This window comes from Rhodamnia argentea, chromosome 8, assembly GCF_020921035.1.
Source record: "Rhodamnia argentea isolate NSW1041297 chromosome 8, ASM2092103v1, whole genome shotgun sequence".
Lineage (NCBI taxonomy): Eukaryota > Viridiplantae > Streptophyta > Magnoliopsida > Myrtales > Myrtaceae > Rhodamnia > Rhodamnia argentea.
In genome coordinates this window covers 25169025-25186386 of record NC_063157.1, presented here as the reverse complement: position 1 = coordinate 25186386, position 17362 = coordinate 25169025, and the positions used below count along the sequence as shown (strand labels likewise).

The 17362-nt window shown below is 39.3% G+C and overlaps 2 protein-coding genes across 4 annotated transcripts; one reads left to right on the top strand and one right to left on the bottom strand.

Moving 5' to 3' along the window:
* Positions 1-513: 513 nt before the first annotated feature.
* Positions 514-4521, bottom strand: LOC115735254. The gene is made up of 3 exons (XM_030666397.2): positions 3769-4521; positions 1908-2071; positions 514-1817 (listed from the first exon to the last, which is right to left on the bottom strand). The coding sequence occupies exons 1-3, from the start codon at positions 4394-4396 to the stop codon at positions 726-728; spliced, it is 1884 nt and encodes a 627-aa protein (XP_030522257.1). The 5' UTR covers positions 4397-4521; the 3' UTR covers positions 514-725.
* Positions 4522-9237: 4716 nt separating this feature from the next.
* LOC115735256 (stomatal closure-related actin-binding protein 1) lies at positions 9238-17023 on the top strand. Of its 3 annotated transcripts, XM_048283487.1 has the most exons (14): positions 9238-9521; positions 10076-10375; positions 10693-10821; positions 11632-11724; positions 12132-12272; positions 12542-12610; positions 13625-13708; positions 13902-14079; positions 14803-14919; positions 15037-15095; positions 15596-15730; positions 16346-16495; positions 16604-16632; positions 16669-17023. In XM_048283487.1, exons 2-14 carry the CDS (start codon positions 10094-10096, stop codon positions 16685-16687), a joined length of 1485 nt encoding a protein of 494 aa, XP_048139444.1. In that variant the 5' UTR covers positions 9238-9521; positions 10076-10093; the 3' UTR covers positions 16688-17023. The 3 variants fall into 3 exon arrangements, 2 of the variants coding, with proteins under 2 accessions (XP_048139444.1, XP_030522258.2); XM_030666398.2 differs by having other exon boundaries at positions 9239-9521; positions 16604-17023; XR_007199455.1 differs by lacking the exons at positions 16346-16495; positions 16604-16632; positions 16669-17023 and adding an exon at positions 15851-16069 and having other exon boundaries at positions 15596-15807.
* The last annotated feature ends 339 nt before the right edge of the window (positions 17024-17362 follow it).

Sequence of the window (17362 nt, the reverse complement as noted above, 5' to 3'; positions counted from 1 at the left end):
ACTACGTGGCCTAGGAAACGTCTGCGTTCAATCATCCATTTGCCCATTGTAAGAGGAATATTTGTGGTACAGCTCATCCCGGTAGGTGAATCATGTGAGCTCCAAGTCAGACCCCATTAACTAGGACGCAGGAAAATAGATTATCTATAACGGTTGGCCTATGTGATTTAGCGAAGAAAATAAACATTCAACTCAGACCAGGAAAGTCCTTATCAATGATTTCGCGGCCAGTCATCTGTTGAATTTAAAGTTGGAACCTTACTCACGAATTCTAGGGCAACTGCCTCATAAGGCGATAGACATATTTCTGAATTTTCATTAGCTGGAATGTGGATTTCGGTTGAAATCACAAACATCTCGACTCACGTGGTTAAATATAAAGCAAGACCATGTTTCATTTTTCTCCCCTTGGCACTTGGCAGCAAGTGCAATTGGCGTTGACAAGTCCTCATAAACTTGATGTGTTCTTTCAATTTCTCTGACTCCATGAGAAGACGAAACATGAGCCTGGAGTAGAGAACATGACTCCTCATTTGCGCGAACTCAGCTGAGTCCGACCCCAACCATCACTCATGTTGACTGGCTGTCACCCGAAAAATCCAACAATATTTCTGCCATAGGCATTCCCAGCAACCGTGAAAAATTGGTCAATATAATGGCGTTTGTACAAAAGAATTAGTGTTAAAATTAGCCAAATCGCCGAAATTGGGAAAACCGAACCAATGCTATGATTGATGACAAACCACTGCCGAACAAGAGTCATCACCATCTAGGGTCCACATTTTCAACTCTTCAAGTCGCTTCCGAATTACATCCGGAGCAGTATCAGCAGACCAGTACAGTACCTTGTTTTCTAATCCAGGAGAAGCCTGGTCGACAATGCTTCTGCCAATGTCAACCCCGAGGCTTCTATCGTCAATCCTCTTGACCCTCACCCTCTTGGATTCTAGAAAACTTGCTGCTATGTCTGCAAAATTGCCGTTTTCCCGTGCTATTGAAAGCTTATCCCACAAAGAATCTCCTGCTTCAACTGCATGCACAAAATTATTGAGCCATAGTTTCCTGACAGCAGAGGATCTCTGAACAAAAATCACACCCAAGCTCTTCCAAACATATAAGTCAAAGGTGGAGTCGGTCAAGGCCTGAAACATGCCTCCGTTAGGAAAGAGCATGTTTGCATCCACCACCCAAGCATTGTATCTAAGTTCTAAACATTTCTTAATCGCATATGTACTCGTCATAACATTCTTGATCAACTCTGGAGAGGAATTCACAGGTCCCTTCAGTTCATTAGCCCCCACACTATCCAGAAACTGGTCTGCAGCAATAACAGGATGTCCCCTTCTAGCAAGATCAAACAGCAAATCTGACATAAGGCCCATAAGTATGTAGTTACGAATATTCAGCCTCTCAAAGTGGCAGAGCATGTTCCTGATGATGATCTCTTGAAACCCAAAGAGGCTCACAAGCACTATAGTCTCATTTATTTGCACAGTGTCAAGAACAACACCAAGGTCATTGAAATTCCTAACGACCCTACCAGGAAGCACCTCTCTAAAACAAAAATCATACCACTTCAGATTACTCAAGGGCTGCATCTCAAGAAGACTGAAATCATGAGGAGCTTCATTCAGAAGATGAGAATCTGGCCCAGCTGTTTTACCATAGTTGACACCAGTATCTCTATGAGAGATGCTAAGTGCCCTTTCTTGTAAAAAGTTGGTATAAAAGTTGAAATATCCACGATCATGAATGAATTTTATGAACCATGGAGTCCATATTTTCTCTCCCAGCCTTCTGTACCATCCCGTTGTCACCTGTATTTCCAGACTCAAGTCATCTAATGAACATGATGAGGAGATAATCAATGTGATAGGAACAGAGTAGGAAAAAGATATTCAAACTACCATTCCCTCAAGAATTGGCTTGATGCCCTTCGCCTTGTGATAGTCATACCACCTCCTAAACTCCTTCCAATGCTTTGGAAAGAGAATCTGACCCCAAGTCCCGACTAACTGATACAGGAAAACTCGAGTTCTGCCATCAACCTGCAGTTTGTTCCCATGCTTACCTGGCCATAGCAACCAAACATATTTTAATAGATTACATAATACCTGCACATCCAGTGAGAGATGTGGATCATGCAAATCGAAGGATCCAGGAGATAGTTTTGACTTCCTTACAAATTAGTGGGGAAAAAAGACGGTCTAAAGTTGAAAGGGCAACAAGAAATGGCAACTCACTAAGCATCAAGTCCCCACCCGTTTAAGGTCCGATTCTCAATGCTTTCATCATCAGAGATCTTTTCATTTGTTTTTCTTCTTTTCCCGGTCAGCCAGAGAGGCTCCTATCTTGTTTTGTTTATATGATCCTATATAACATACACGTCTTCCCATGGACAAGTCATGCAAAAAAGTGGGACTAGTTGTCTATTATGTTACCAATAGATATATGCTAGAAATTACTAGTATGGCTTTGAATTTCGGGCAAAAGCCACCAAAAACCCCAAACTATTCTCACTACGACACATTTACCCTAAACTTTTTTCTGTGAGACCGAAAATCCCAACTTGTGTGGGAGATTTACCTACTATCAAGGTTTCGTCAATGAGCACCGTAAAAATCTACCTACACGGACACCAGAAAACAAACGGTGTTGACAAGGCGCCCACGCAGCTTAAGTAAAATAAGAACAATATTGTTTTGACTGAAAAATCGTCTAATGGAATCTTAACGGCAAGTAAATATATTGTATTTTCAAGTTTGTGGTTTTTTATGTCACAAGAAAAATTTTAGAATAAATGTGTTATAATGGGCATAATTAGGGTTTTCATGTCAAGAAAAAGTTTAGGGTAAATACGTCATAATTGGCATAGTTTGGGATTTTTTGTGGCTTTTCACTTGAATTTACCAGCTTTTAAAATAAATAAACAAATATAAGAAAGACAACAACCTGGTGTTGTGGCGACTACCGAGACGTTGCACATGGAAACATGTAACTAGCATTTTAAGAACACAGTTCTCTCAGAGTGACTACAAATTATATCTGAAATAACAACCAGTATATACTCTGCCAGCAATTATTCATTAAAAGAAAACACTCTGCCCCAGTTTGAGGTATTTAAAAATGTTCTGGTGTCCTGGTCAAGTCAAAAAAGAAAACCTTAAATCTTCTCCAAACATTAATCGACTCAACTGTAAGGAGTTTTTATGAAAAGTAAAGACGAGACCACAGTTTGCCAATAAAATCATAGCAGTCATATATGCTTAGACTGGATATCCAAAATCTTTTGTCTTGCAATTACCATCACTAGTCAACTACATACTCTTTCGCATGTTGCAATCCATACTGAGACCTTGGTGCCCATTTATGCTGACAAAAATTCCACAGTTCCAGAAGCGAAACCAGATTGCCCAGCATAATTTAGACGAAAAGCCTCAAATCTAAAAGCACTGATGACAAAAGATTTGGCAGAGTCTACAGGAGTTCAAAATCGAGCTGCCATCTTAAAAACTTTAGAGTTAGCATCGGTGAGATCACAACAAGCCTTCTTGACATCTCTAAGAATACTCGAATCCTTTACTGATCATCGAATAGACATCACCTTTCAACCTAAAACCACAGAGCTAGTGTTGCAAAAGTTAAGTTAAACCAAACGGCAGATTCAACCTGTGCTCCATTGGCATCATTCCATCTCCCCTCATATATTACTTCGACAACTCAAGTGAACACAAAATTGCCAAGAGAAATCTACAAATGGAAAGGTACCTGGGACAAACCTTGGTCGCTGAAGCGTCACTCCGTATATCATCGGACTAAAATTCGAAGCATTGTAGTAATAGTTCCATATCACGGACTTAACGAACTTGTAGAAAAGCGGCGAGACCTCCAGATCATCCTCGACAATGAAGGCGAACTCGTCGTCGGAGCTCGGCCACCACGCCTCCAACCACTGCGCCTGCAGCCCCGCGTTACCCGTCCGATAGTGCACCAGCTTGTCGCCGAACTCCCACTTGAAACCATCGACAAAATCCAGAATCTTACGCGAAGCACCCAAGCTCGATTCCACGTCGCCCGATCTGTTATCGAAGTGGTCGATGTAGACGTGGAGGTGGACGGTGTCGGAGACGTAGTCGGCGGCGGCGAGGGAGCGGAGGCAGCGGGAGATGGAGTCGAGGCGGTTGAAGGCGAGGACCTTGATGAGGAGAGTGAAACCAGGGGTCGGCGCTCGGGTTTCCGGACGGGAATTGGGGAGGAAACGGGGGTCCGGGTTAGGGTTCTGGGAGGCAGAGATGGAGGCGGAAAGGGAGGTGTTGGAGTGGCAGTAGAGGAGGAGGACGCAGAGGGAGAGGAAGACGACGACGACGAAGTGGTGTCGCTGCGGCGATCTCGCCATCCGTGCTCTACTAGGGTTTCCACAGAGGGAGAGAGAGAGAGAGAGGGAAAGGGAGGGAGATCTCGGAGAGAAGACGGTGAAGCTGAGCGTCGGCCTCAACGGCGGAGCGAAGAGTGATGCTTCGCTGGCTAGTTGCGGCGGTGATCACGTGACCCAGACGTAGCCCCTGTGCTTTGTATTTACAAAAAAATAATACGAGTTCTCGTAGAGATTTCAAGTATTGCTTCTTAACGTGGATAAAGTCTCGCGTCGTTTGGATGAGCCCAAATGGGGTTAGATGTACGACTAGTTCCGCAGACGGTGAAGCCATCTAAGATATTTCGTTTCGGCATGCCTTTAGACTTAGGTATGCATTCACCATTTCAACTCTGTCCCTCGAGTCCGTGAGCTAGGGCGCGCATGGTAACACTTTTACTTCATAAATCAATTTCTAGCCAAAAATTGATTTTCCTACTTCTACTCAGAAACAAAAGTCGATTTTTCTACTTCTGCTTCGGAAGTTGATTTACGATCAAAGAAATTCGTTTGGTAACAGTTGAAATTTTCTACTTTTTAAACATTATTAACATAAAAATATTATATGAAAAATTATTATCAATTGCCGAAAAATTTCTACTTCATTTTTAAATTTTTAAAATTCTTTTAAAAATTTTTTTTATTAAAATGACATTTTAAAAATAATTTTTTTATTTATTTTTTACTCTAGTGGTTAGAGATGGTGACTCGGCGATGGAGGTGGTAGGTGACGGTCAACGGCCGGAGGTGGCGGTGGTTGACAACGAGTGGGGCATTAGTCAAGGGTTGGTGGCGGACGGCAATGGTCGATAGGCGGTGTTCAAGAATGGTCGGTGGTGGTGGGCGGCGGCTAGTGAAGGTCGACGGTGGGCGATGGTTGGCGGCGAAGGGAGGTCGGCGGGTGGCCCCGGTGGCGAGTGGTGGGCAATGGTCGGCGGTGGTTGAGGGTGGTAATAGGTTGCGGCTGGCGAAGGTTGGTGGTTGGTGATGGGCGACAAGCATGGTCGAAAAAAGGGTTATGGTGTAATGAAAAGATGGTAAGGAAATAAATACTTCTTGAGTTTTTTTTTTTTTTGGTCAAAAGAAATACTTCTTGAGTCGAGAAGTAATTTTTTTAAAACTTTTCAAATTGGGAGAAAAATAACTTCAAAAGTGAAAATTCACTTCAGTAGTCAAATTTTTTTTCAAAAGTAAAAGTTTTTATCAAACGGATTTCTATTTCAAAAGTTAAATTACCAAACGAATTTCTGTTTTAGAAACACATCTAAAGTAGAAATCCACTTCTAAAAATGTTATCATGCTCCTAACCAATCTGTGGCAAAAAAAATAATATTAATAATATTGAAAGCTTTGTGAATAAAGGAAAATGACGCATGACGCAAACGTGCTTGAACTTTGATCTAATATACAATATCGTCCGTGACATTTTAATTTGTTCAATATAACCCTGATTTATTGATAGATGTTCAGTTTAGTCCTACGCTATATGAACATATTACCATCTTTTCGTCCATCCAAATTATAGGAATCTATTGATTTGACATCTAATCCGTTAAATATGAATGGTGGACAACAACAAAAATATTCACACATGAATTATCCAAGTAAGATATTCATGTCAAATCAATATATAATAATATATATGGCCAAATGACGATGGACATGTTAACACCCTATTTTTTTTTTCTTTTCCTAAAGTAAATGGATAAAAAGATGAACATATTGCATCATTATTTTCAAAGATCCAACTCAACATACAATAATTACATCATCAAGCAATGTCTAAGTTGTTGTTTGAGCAAACCAAATGACCACAATACCAATAGTTACCGGACCATGATAGATACATTAAAAGTACATGGACGGTATTAGGTATTGAGCCAAAATTTAAAGATTGTTCGTGTTATTTGTGCTTGTAAATAACAGGTACAGTAACTTTTCTCATGTCACGAAAAAGCCCAAACTCATGCATGTGGGTACCATTTGTTACAATTCCATTCAAAGTATATTTGTCACACTGATATATGTTCGATTTTTTACGACACAAAATAAAATGTTTAAGGTAATTTGTGTCACAATGAGCAAGTTTAGTGCTTTTTAGTGACAAAAAAAAAGTTTGGGATATTTATGTCATCATAGACATATTTTGAGATTTTTTTTTTGTATTAACCCATAAAGTTATATAAGTAGTATCTTGTAAGGTATCTCACAATTACTTACCATTCTTCAATGATGCTTGGGTCGGGCCTACGTGGTAACCAGGCATTTAATATTACTCATAATGTGCCAAAATTTCCATAAATAAATATAAAGTTGTACATGATATAATGACTTCATATTAGATATAATAACTCAATACGTAATCAATATCGTGGACGGCATGTGATGATAGAGACGGGATTAAAAACATACTCCGTTTAGTGATTCGTGATGTAATCGATCAATCAAATTATTGTGTTAGACCGTGGGATTAACGTCGTGTCGAAAAATTTGCTGAAAGGTCCTCATATTATCAGGAAATTACAGGACAGGGACATCTTGACCACGTCAAATGTCAAAGCCCGAGAAGAGAAAAAGAAAAGAGCAAACGGCACGTCGGTTCAAATGCCGACCTTTTCATGAGAATTTGATGCTGCGCTTTCCTCGTTGACCTTGGTATTAACGGAAGCTACAAAAAGTATTCCAACGTTTGTTCCTTTCCTTTTGTTTGCATGTTTTTTTAAGCAAAAGCAGCTATTTACTTGACCAACTAAATTAAATTGATTATTCGAACTTTTAAAAATTATGAAAAAAAAATTGCATGAGAATCTATCTATCAAAATTTAAATGTTTCGAAAGTTTGAGGAGTTTCACGCTAAAAAAAAAAAAGTCAAAGTGCAATCAAACGCAAGATTTCGGACTTCATACGAAGTGACTTTTGATTATGCGTTTTAGCTTTTTTACAATGTTAGAAAAAACCGGCACGTGGCTCTAATACAATTTATTTAGAACTTTCTAACATTTTAGATTTTAATGGGAAAGTAAAGAAAGTCGCTCGGAATGTTCTTGGTCGTAGGTTCCTAATAGTAAATGAATCATATGATTCATGCGATAAAAGTCCATGTTTTGTTTTTGTTACGAGGGTAATAGAATAGAAGAGGATGGTTTCTCCAATTCACATCTTTAAATTAAGATTAAAGTAAAATATAAAAGTAGCACAAAATTAGTTTGTTTGACTTTTAGGATTTTAAATCAGAACCGTTGGAGTGGTTTTTACTTTTTGAATTTTGACTTTTCTCCAATCTCATGGGTACGCGCTTTGACTTTTATTGAAAAAATTTAAACCTTTTGAAAAAAAGTCCTATGTTGAGATGTAAATCGACATACAGTTTGTTTAATTTTAGGTAATACTTTAAGTTTTCACGGGGAAACGTCAAAACTTAAGAAATTCAACTTTGAGAAAGTGCAGACAAGCACTCTTATGCATTGTTGAACATCTAAATGATAAATATAAATAAATATCAATGATGATTTACCGAGTTAAATATTCGTCGAGTCATCTTTCCATATCATTTTAGTATACATCAATGATGATTTACTGGGTTAAATGTTTGCGGTTGCTTATCAAATTACCTTATAAAATAAGTCAATAGCCCGGCTCAATTAAAGTATAACTTAGCTTACGAATGGTGTGTTCCTTTTACGAGAAATAAATAGAAATTTTTAAAAAATAATCGCTTGTATTTTTTGAAATAATTAGTTGATTCCATTATCAATAATAATTTATGTCTACAAATTTTCGTTCTTTATTTTTGTAAGCGATATAATCGATTATTTTTAGAAAAATATTTTTTAAATTATTCATTTTTCGCAATACGAACAGAGCATGCAAATTTCGAAAGCGGGATAAATTAAATGTCGATGACCTTGCTTAAACAACCTATATTTCACCCGTGCTTTCGATTAGTTCTATCTTCCATATAATCGGCACAATAACCTGTGGAATATACTTACGATCGATTGGGAAATACATCGTCGCCATCAATGTTTGACTGTTAATAAACATGTAATTCAGTTTCTATTAACTGATTAATCTTGTCTCTTTTTTAATCATTATTATTATTTTGGGCTTCCTCTACGGCAGGTGTATTGCATTGATAATTTCTTTTGAATAAGAAAGAATGGGGGTTATCTTATCGACTAATCAAGTAGTGGAACCCGCCAAAAAAAGCAGGTTTCAGTTTGAATAAAAAGTTCGATTGAAGCAAGCATGCCCCTTGGAGGACCGCATAATTGCTGGGACTCGTTTGGAAAATCAGAATTCGAGATTGGCGAGTCCATCATCGCCCGGATCCCACGAGTGAACAGAAGAAAGAGTTCGGGAATTGCTAAATATGGGACTCTAGGATTCTTTCTTCGTCTTTACCAAAAAAAATATAAAAGTAATTATTCGTGACATGTTTAAAACTCTCGGGGGTGGGAATGGCAATCTAACGACGAGAGCGGTGACACATGGAGAAGCGCATTGATCAGATTTCGAGCCGACCTTAATCAGGACACGTGGCAAATAATTCGGCTAATCAAAAGATAAATCACGTCACTGCTCGAATTTGTGACCGCCTATATAAAAAGTGAGCGATTCGACCATCACTCCGGTGTTACTTAATCTTGGGTGATTTCAATACGTTTCAGACGAAAGTGATGTGATCGGCTGATCACATTATTTTTGCATTTGAGATCCCACGTGGCACTTAAATTCTGAAATTGGTGGATTTATTACGTCAGGTGCCTGCGTCATCGTCGCCGGACATACTTCTGTCGGGGCGTAGAGGTGGACTATCTCCAAAACCAAAGACTGAGACACGGAGAGGGCGGCTTTTCTTCTCTTTCCCCTTTGCTTTTGCAAAGCACAAGCACCAACCTTTACCTGCTCTCTCTCTCTCTCTCATCATTCCAGTCGCAGTCGCATTCAATTTGTGCGCGAGGGTGATTTCAATTCGAAGCGAGAGTTTCCAGTCTCGCCATCCCTCTGAATCTTCTTCGAATCTTTAAGGAGGAGTTCATTTACTTTCATTTAGTGATCTTCTCTTCTTGTTGGTAACGCTCGTGTTTCCCCTCTTTCACATGATCTGTAAGTCTTCTTGCTTTCTTGCTTCTTCCCGGTCTCTCTCTCTCTCTCTCTTCTGGGTTTTCCATTTCATAGCTCTGGTTCTCTGTTTGACCCTGCCTCTTTTCGAACTATTGGGATTACTTGCTAGCGTTGCTTGTTCTTGCTCTGGAGGTCCTCCTTTTGTTGTTTTGGATTCTGGGTTGTTGCTTATTCTTCTTTTTGTGCCTTAAATAATCTGTTTCTTGAAGAAAAGGGTCGTTTCGTTGATTCGGACATTATCTGTGTCTGACACGACTAGCGGTAAAGTTGTCTCTGATGGGCTTCCTTTTTCGTTGGTTTTTTGTGGGGGGTTTTGTCTTGCTTATCTTTTATTCACAGGCTTCAAATTTGAAATATATCTGGAGCAATTTCGTGTTCATTTTGCATACTTTAAATCACTTTGATATATTCTTTGGACGAAAATGATATCTGTAGCCTTTTGATATATTCTTTCTGTCGGATTCTATGGAGGAAAATGATATCTGTGGCCTTTTTTTATCCATTGTGTTTAGCTTTGTGTTTGGTGTGGTTGACAGGGCAAATTCGTTTCCAGTATGACGAGAGCCATCCGAGATTTTAGCAACACTATGCCAAAGGAGGCCTTTGCCACGGTGTCAGCTGATGTGATATTTGCTTCTAGTCGGTTCCCAAATTACAAGATTGGGGCTAATAACCTGATTATTGATGGAAAGGATGATCAAAAGACTTTGTCCATGAAGGAAGTCGTTGCGCATGAGACTGCTCTATTGTTGGAGCAGCAGAAGCGTTTATCAGTTCGTGACCTTGCCAGTAAGTTTGAGAAGGGGCTGGCTGCCGCTGCCAAATTGTCTGAAGAGGTAAATTTTTCTTGGGGTTTCTTGATTGGGCGGGACATTTGTCTTGAATTTTTTTTATTGTGTCAGCTAGGTTATGATGTCAAAAAATTGGAGTTTGGCCAGAAAATACTCTTGTAGATCATGAATTTCATGTTTCTCATGTTGAGGTCGTATGGAGTGGCTGTCTTTTGAGGGATTGGTTAGTTGCACTTTATTAGGGTGTGTTTTACATTTCATGTTGCCACCTCTGCCTCTCAATTTTGATGCTTTCAGCTAAGATTTATCTTGGCTGTGCTGCTATGTGTAATTGAATAGTGGCAATCTTGCGTGGACTTCAGGCTAGAGTTAGAGAGGCTGTTTCCCTGGAAAAACATGTTATCTTGAAGAAGCTTAGAGATGCATTGGAAGCGTTGAAAGGACGTGTTGCAGGACGGAATAAGGACGATGTAGAAGAAGCTATAGCTATGGTGGGACTCTTCTCTCTGCTCCTTCTGTCATCATTTTCTTCTTGAGTGCCTTTGCTCTATATCATAAATCAGTAAAACTCAAAAGCTGACTGTTGTCTGTTTGGATTTTTTTATTTTTTTGCATCATTGAAGTTAGCTCAAACCTTTTGTCGATCATGTTTTGAGTGCCCAGACAGGTTAATTATGGTGGGGCTGCAGCTTGCAGGATGTCGAGAAAGTAACCCCAAGGATAATAACTTAAACTTTTGAAAACATGAACTTCAAACGGTGGATTGAAATGCTTGATGCTCTATTGAATATAGGGGCTTATTTGGATGTTCACTTGCATGTTATTATCTTGATGTTCGATAGATGACAGGCATTTTTGGAGCTTACTTTTACTGCTCATGAACCAATTATCCATTCTATATTTACATGTCTCAAGAAATTGGTGTAGAATGAATTTAAGTTATGGTTATGCTAAGTAAGACTGACTACATGTTGCAGCACATCTTTAAATGGTACTATTTGTGCGGTTTTCCATGTGCTTGATCTGGACTCAATGGCTGCTATTGTTTTGTTTCTCTGGTCGTCTTGTTTTGTGTTTGTTTCATCTATTATCCTATAGCCCGTTCTCTATAGATAGATGAACAAAGTTGTGCATTGACTTCTTTGTCCTCCAACACTTAGGTTTATTCCCCTTTCCTAACGGAAAAATTTTCTTACTATAAAGTGGATCTCATGGTGCTATCTTTCACAATATGTTTCGATTGTTTGATGCTGCTTATGCTGTCAACTGAAAGAATTTAAGCAAGTTTCACTTTCTTCTAGGTGGAAGCTTTAGCAGTTAAGTTATCTCAACGAGAAGGAGAGCTTATTCAAGAGAAGGCAGAAGTCAATAGACTAACAAATTTCCTAAAGCAGGTATAATTTGTGCTCAGTCAACTTGTGTCAGTGATTCCAATTGTCATGGTCTGTCATTCCGGTAAGGCGTAATTGGTACTTGATATTGTGTATGGACAAGGAGGTCTAATGCATATTGGCTTTCGCACTCTATTTTACATTGTTGATTTTTTACATTGGAGTGAAAATCTGTCGCTCTCTTCCTACACAAATGAGCTTTAAATGTTCATCCCTAACTGACCATGAAATGATTGTGATTATTTTTTTCCCTTTCTCTGCACTTATTTCGACCTATAAGAACATTAGAAGAGTGATGCTTTCTTGAATCCACGGCAGCCAAATGGACTTGTTCTTTTCTCAGACAATTTTTTGTCATTATTCGGATTGCTTGTATGTTGTAATTCGGTAGGCTGCCATTTTCAATGTAGGCCTCAGAGGATGCCAAGAAACTTGTCGAAGAGGAAAGAGCTTTTGCTCGTGCGGAAATTGAAAGTGCTAGAGCTGCAGTACAAAGAGTGGAAGAAGCCCTTCAGGAGCATGAAACCATGTCTCGGGCTTCGGGGAAACAGGTGCTTATATGGTCCTCGGTGAAACCTTAGAGTCCCCAGTTTTTTGCTTCCACCTATACAATCTCCATGGATATTCAAATGCATCATTTACTGCAACTTATTTCTCAAAAAGTTAACTTGTTACTAAGAATATAGGTCAAAGAAAGTCACTTTGCATGTTAAATTCATCATTTGCTATGGCCTTGTATGGGGATATTTTTTGTAATGTAAGTGGATGATCTCGACTGTGTTTTGTGCTTTGGGTGGATCTAAGTGTCAGGTATTTTCAGGATCCGGAAGAATTGATGAAGGAGGTTCAAGAGGCTAGACGCATCAAAATGTTGCATCAGCCAAGCAAGGTACATTTTGTGTTAGTGGTGATATTTTTCTGGTCTAAAACCATAGGTGATTACCAAGTACTACATGACATATGCTATCCAAATCAGTACGTAGATTATATCCATCCAAGGATGGTATATTTTGTACATCACGAGATTTCTTCTCCACACTCTTGTTTTGCATCCACCAATCAGTGCATGCATATATAATTCCTGTATTATAGCGAAATAAGGTGCCAAGAGCACTGAATCCGATCTACCCTAGCCTTGAAAGGGCCTGCACTTAGCTCTCAAAAGAATGGAGGAGTTGATGCACTTGTAGCCAAAGCAACATGAAGCTACTAAATTTTCTTTTGCTTTTCACATGCATGCTGCCTTTCCATTTATTTGAACTTGTATCCTATGGATGGTGGAAGTGGTCATTGAATATTAGAGGGGAATGTGGTCTTTGGAGGAAAAGAGCACAAAAAAGTGGTTGTATTTTGGAGTTTTGGGAGCTTGATTGGTCAGGATTCTGTCTTCATGCATGTGCCTTTATCCAGAGTACTCTTACGGAAATCAAATTCTTTCCCCAAGGCCATGTTTCTGCTTTCAGCACTTCTCTTTCTCACTAGAATTAACTGTGTACACATAATGTGGCACCTACTGCTAAGCACTCCTGGCTGCTATGACATGCAGAATAGCATTTGATGCACTTCCTGTCTTGTTCTTCTGATTGCGTTTATCTTTTGCCATCCCTGCTTCCAACATTTTTTGTTCCTGTTTCTATGAAAACTTTTAAAATGTCATTTCTTCTCTCTATTTCTGTTGTGTCTACAGCAGTGTACAGCTATGCTTGGCTTTTTTCATACAACTAGTAGTTGGATCACATGTGATGCACTTGTGTTGCCTTCATATGATATCATTTGTAGTTTTGAAGTACTAGCTCTTTAACAGGGGTTGACTTGCCAACTTAATCATATGATTAAAGCTCCATTTTTTTGCCTGCATAGTGTAGAGTGTTTAGATTCTAACATAATTGACACACCGCTGTAGGTAATGGACATGGAACATGAACTTCGTGCCTTGAGGAGTCAACTTGCTGAAAAGTCAAAACGTGCTCTTCATCTTCAAAAGGAGGTTGGTGTATTGATAGGCTCGATTATTGATCTTTCGAAGGTCAATATGCAACTGTGTATCGATTTCATGCAAAGTTTGTTTGGTCATAGGTTGTTCTGACGCTAACGCAAACAAACAATAACATTAAACCTTTTCTTATCTCCTTTTTTTTTTTTTAAATATTTTGACCATATCTTTTCCTCCCCTTATCCAGTTGGCAACGTGCAAGAGCGGAGAGAAAAATCCTCTTCTATATGAATTAGATGGCCCTGAAGCTTTGGGATCCATTTTGCGTATTCTTCGTAGCTCTGATAATGCTCCTGAAATTTCTGAGTTCTCAGTTCAATGGTATCGTCTGTTAACTGATGGTGGCAAAAAGGAGCTCATTTCAGGTATGTGTTTGAGATTAGACAGATCAGTTTATAGGTCCACATGCTAGTTTTCGTTTTCTTTTTGGCTGGATCAAGATCTGTGGAAGCCAAGATGGCAGGCTGTCCAACTCCCTGGCTCCTATCTCAGGGTTTTAGTTGCCTCACAGACAAATATGCTTTACATGCATATTCTTTTCTTTTTCCTCATTTCTTTTTAATGGCAAAAAGCTTGCTAGGGTGATGCCTTTTGTCCTGCATGGGGTTTATAGGTTACTTGATCCTGAGCAGTGACCTCTATGTCTATGTGCCTATCCACTGCTTTTATTCGGCAAGGAATCTATGTAGCCATAAGAAAATTTCGATGTAGGATAACTATGTATGTGACGCTTTCTATCAGGTTTATTTGATGCGAAATGTTAGTTTGCACAAGTTCAATCTGCTTGCAGGAGACTTGGTGGCTTTAATAAACTATTTTTCTGGACAGTAAACCATGCTCGTTGTAAGACCATGGAAAGAGGAAATTCCATGAGAGAACTTGGGTTACATCTTTTGAGAATCAATGTCGTGTGCAAAATTTGTAGATGACTGTTCACATCAGAGTAAAACTCATTGATCTGGTCTTTTTTGGAAATATGTGCTATAGTATAGAAAAATGACAGAATTAAGGCGTATGCTTTACGCACAGGCCTTGAGAAAAGTGGAATTGTCTGCTTGATGCTGCCAATTTCATTTGTCACCATGCAGGAGCTACCAAACAAGTTTATGCTCCAGAACCTTTCGATGTTGGGCGAGTTCTGCAAGCTGATATATTTTCGGAGGGCCAGCACATTACGCTGTCAACCACTGGCCCAATTGAGCCAGGTATGCTCTCTGTAGTTTATACTCCTATTTACCTGTCCCTTTCTAACTGAATTTACTGCTTTTTGTGCTTGTGCACGTTTGTGTTAAAGTAAGACTAATGTCCTGTTTGTTGAGCAGCTCCAGGTCTTGGAAGTTATGTTGAGGCGCTCGTTCGGAAACATGATACCGCATTCAATGTATGTCTCCCACTTCCTATTTATTGCCTTCAGGGTGTTCTGAAGTAGGTCAGACTCTTCAGTATTCTCCATATTTGACAAATGCTAAAACCTTTTTCCACAAGAAAGGCTGTATTATTTGTTTAATATGTGGACCACATTGGTTTTCCGTACGTATCTGGAAGAAGCTTTGTCCTCAATATTCCATTCTCTTTTCATGTCCCTTTTAGATGTAATCATCTGGGATGCTTATGTCATTTATTTTGCATGCACCTGCTTGATTTTCGTAAGTGTGTGGATTCCACCTCCTGTGTCAAGATGAGAGTGATGGCTGTGCCCTACATCTCAGCTTCATTTCAGTGAATACAGGTTATAGTGTAAGCTTGCATTTGCTTGGGTGTCTTGGTTTATTGCCTTGCTGCTCAAAATGATGTTTATGCATCTCTTTGATGAAGATCACATATTTTTTCCTACATAAACTCTGTGTACAGTTTTCTTATTTTATGGCTGTTGTGATGTAGGTAATTATCTCTCAAATGAGTGGTGTAGACCACATATCGGAATCTATTCACGTCCTTCATGTGGGGAAAATGAGAATGAAGCTTTCTAAGGGAAAGACAACAGTTGCAAAAGAATACTATTCCAGCTCTATGCAGGTATAAAAGAATTCAATAAATTCTTCTAGAATGAAATTTTATGCATTGGCCAGGGAATGACGCATGGAACTCTTTTTTTCACCCCGGGGGGAAGAAGGAGGGGGGGTGTTGTGTGTTGTGAAATTTCTGTGTGCCCTTGCTGTGGCTTGACTGGGCATTTATTTGTTTCTAGACCATGCTGTTAAACCTTGAACAGAAACCTGCTTGGGTTGTTTTCTGCAGCCTGTTTGCAGAAGTTTGCTGTTGTGCCTGGATATTGGAACATTAGTGATCCAATAATATGAGATAAGTGAAAGAAATTGAAAATGTTTTCGGAAGATCTATGGGATTGTGTCAACACATGCATACAATTTTGGCAATGTGAACTGTCTTCAAAGCTATTTCACTTAAAACTGATGTTGCAAATGCCAAGACACTAGGCCAGCTTGGTCAGTGCACACATGTACAGATGATAAAACCCAATTCAGAAGTTGCTGCTGAAGTAGATTATACAAACTTAGCACTCAATTGTCTAGCTAAGTGAATCCATGCATTTACATTGATCTGTTTTCTTCAAGCACGCGTTAACCGTCTTAAGTCTGTGGGGTCATCTCATGCAATTCACCTACTGTTTAGCTGTGTGGGGTTCGAGGAGGTGGAAATGCTGCACCACAAGCGCTGTTTTGGCAAGTTAAGAATGGTACTTCCTTTGTATTAGCATTCGAATCGGAGCGAGAAAGGAATGCGGCCATAATGCTTGCCAGGAGGTTTGCCTACGACTGTAATGTAAGTCTCTGAGCATGTTCCCACGTCCAAGTTTTGTTTCCCTTATTGTTTCAATTATCAGTCGATACCAATAACAAAGAAACTGAACGAGCTCATTTAACTTGGCAGATCGTTCTTGCGGGGCCAGATGATAGATCTCTCTCATCTGCTGCCCAATAGATGTCACATCACATTGCCTTAACAAACATGTAATTATCCTGAGTTTCTTTTTCACCCCATGTATCATAAGTTTGTAACAGTAGAATGTTGCCTTCGCGGTCCCTGCATTAGCTGTGTTCTGCTTTCTTGGGCTTCCGTTTTCCTTTTTCCCTTTAAATTCGTCTTTTCGCCCCTCCGGTTTCGGGCTGCTAATTCTAGCCCCAACATTCAAGGCATCCTTTTATCTGCCTTTTGGTCATTGGATTGCAACAGCATGACTTTTCTTGCTACAAAATCTGTCGCTTTTGTGTGTTGATTGACTGATTATTTTGGTTCCCTGGTAAATGAAATGCTTGGAATTGTTGAAAGAAGAACGATTCTGCTGGTCAACATGTATGGCATATTTTTTGTGTGACTTTGGTACTGACTATTGTTACTAATAAGATTGAAATCCACAAATGCTTACCTACTGCATTTGCAATTCCATTGATATGAACTCTGTTGGTAACATACGAATCGAAATTATAGATTGGTTATGGTCTCTTATGTATTGCCAGTTACCTTTGAAGCACGTGAAAAATAGTTATTGTACGTGCAATTAAGTTCTAAAACAGATATTATCCAGGGTTCACCTCAATTATGGTAAGATCAAGAGGAGTTTTCTTGTTTAGTAGAACCATGTAAATTCAGGCTGGCCAAATTCAAACCGGCCCAATTTAGCCAGGTTGG

Coding starts and splice junctions, on each gene's coding strand:
- LOC115735254 (XM_030666397.2), bottom strand. CDS start 4,396: ATGGCGAGATCGCCGCAGCGACACCACTTCGTCGTCGTCGTCTTCCTC. Junction 2,072..3,768: donor GCGACCAAGGTTTGTCCCAG/GTACCTTTCCAT, acceptor TGCTATGGCCAG/GTAAGCATGGGAACAAACTG. Junction 1,818..1,907: donor AGCCAATTCTTGAGGGAATG/GTAGTTTGAATA, acceptor CTGGAAATACAG/GTGACAACGGGATGGTACAG.
- LOC115735256 (XM_030666398.2), top strand. CDS start 10,094: ATGACGAGAGCCATCCGAGATTTTAGCAACACTATGCCAAAGGAGGCC. Junction 13,709..13,901: donor CTCTTCATCTTCAAAAGGAG/GTTGGTGTATTG, acceptor CCCCTTATCCAG/TTGGCAACGTGCAAGAGCGG. Junction 15,731..16,345: donor ACTATTCCAGCTCTATGCAG/GTATAAAAGAAT, acceptor CCTACTGTTTAG/CTGTGTGGGGTTCGAGGAGG.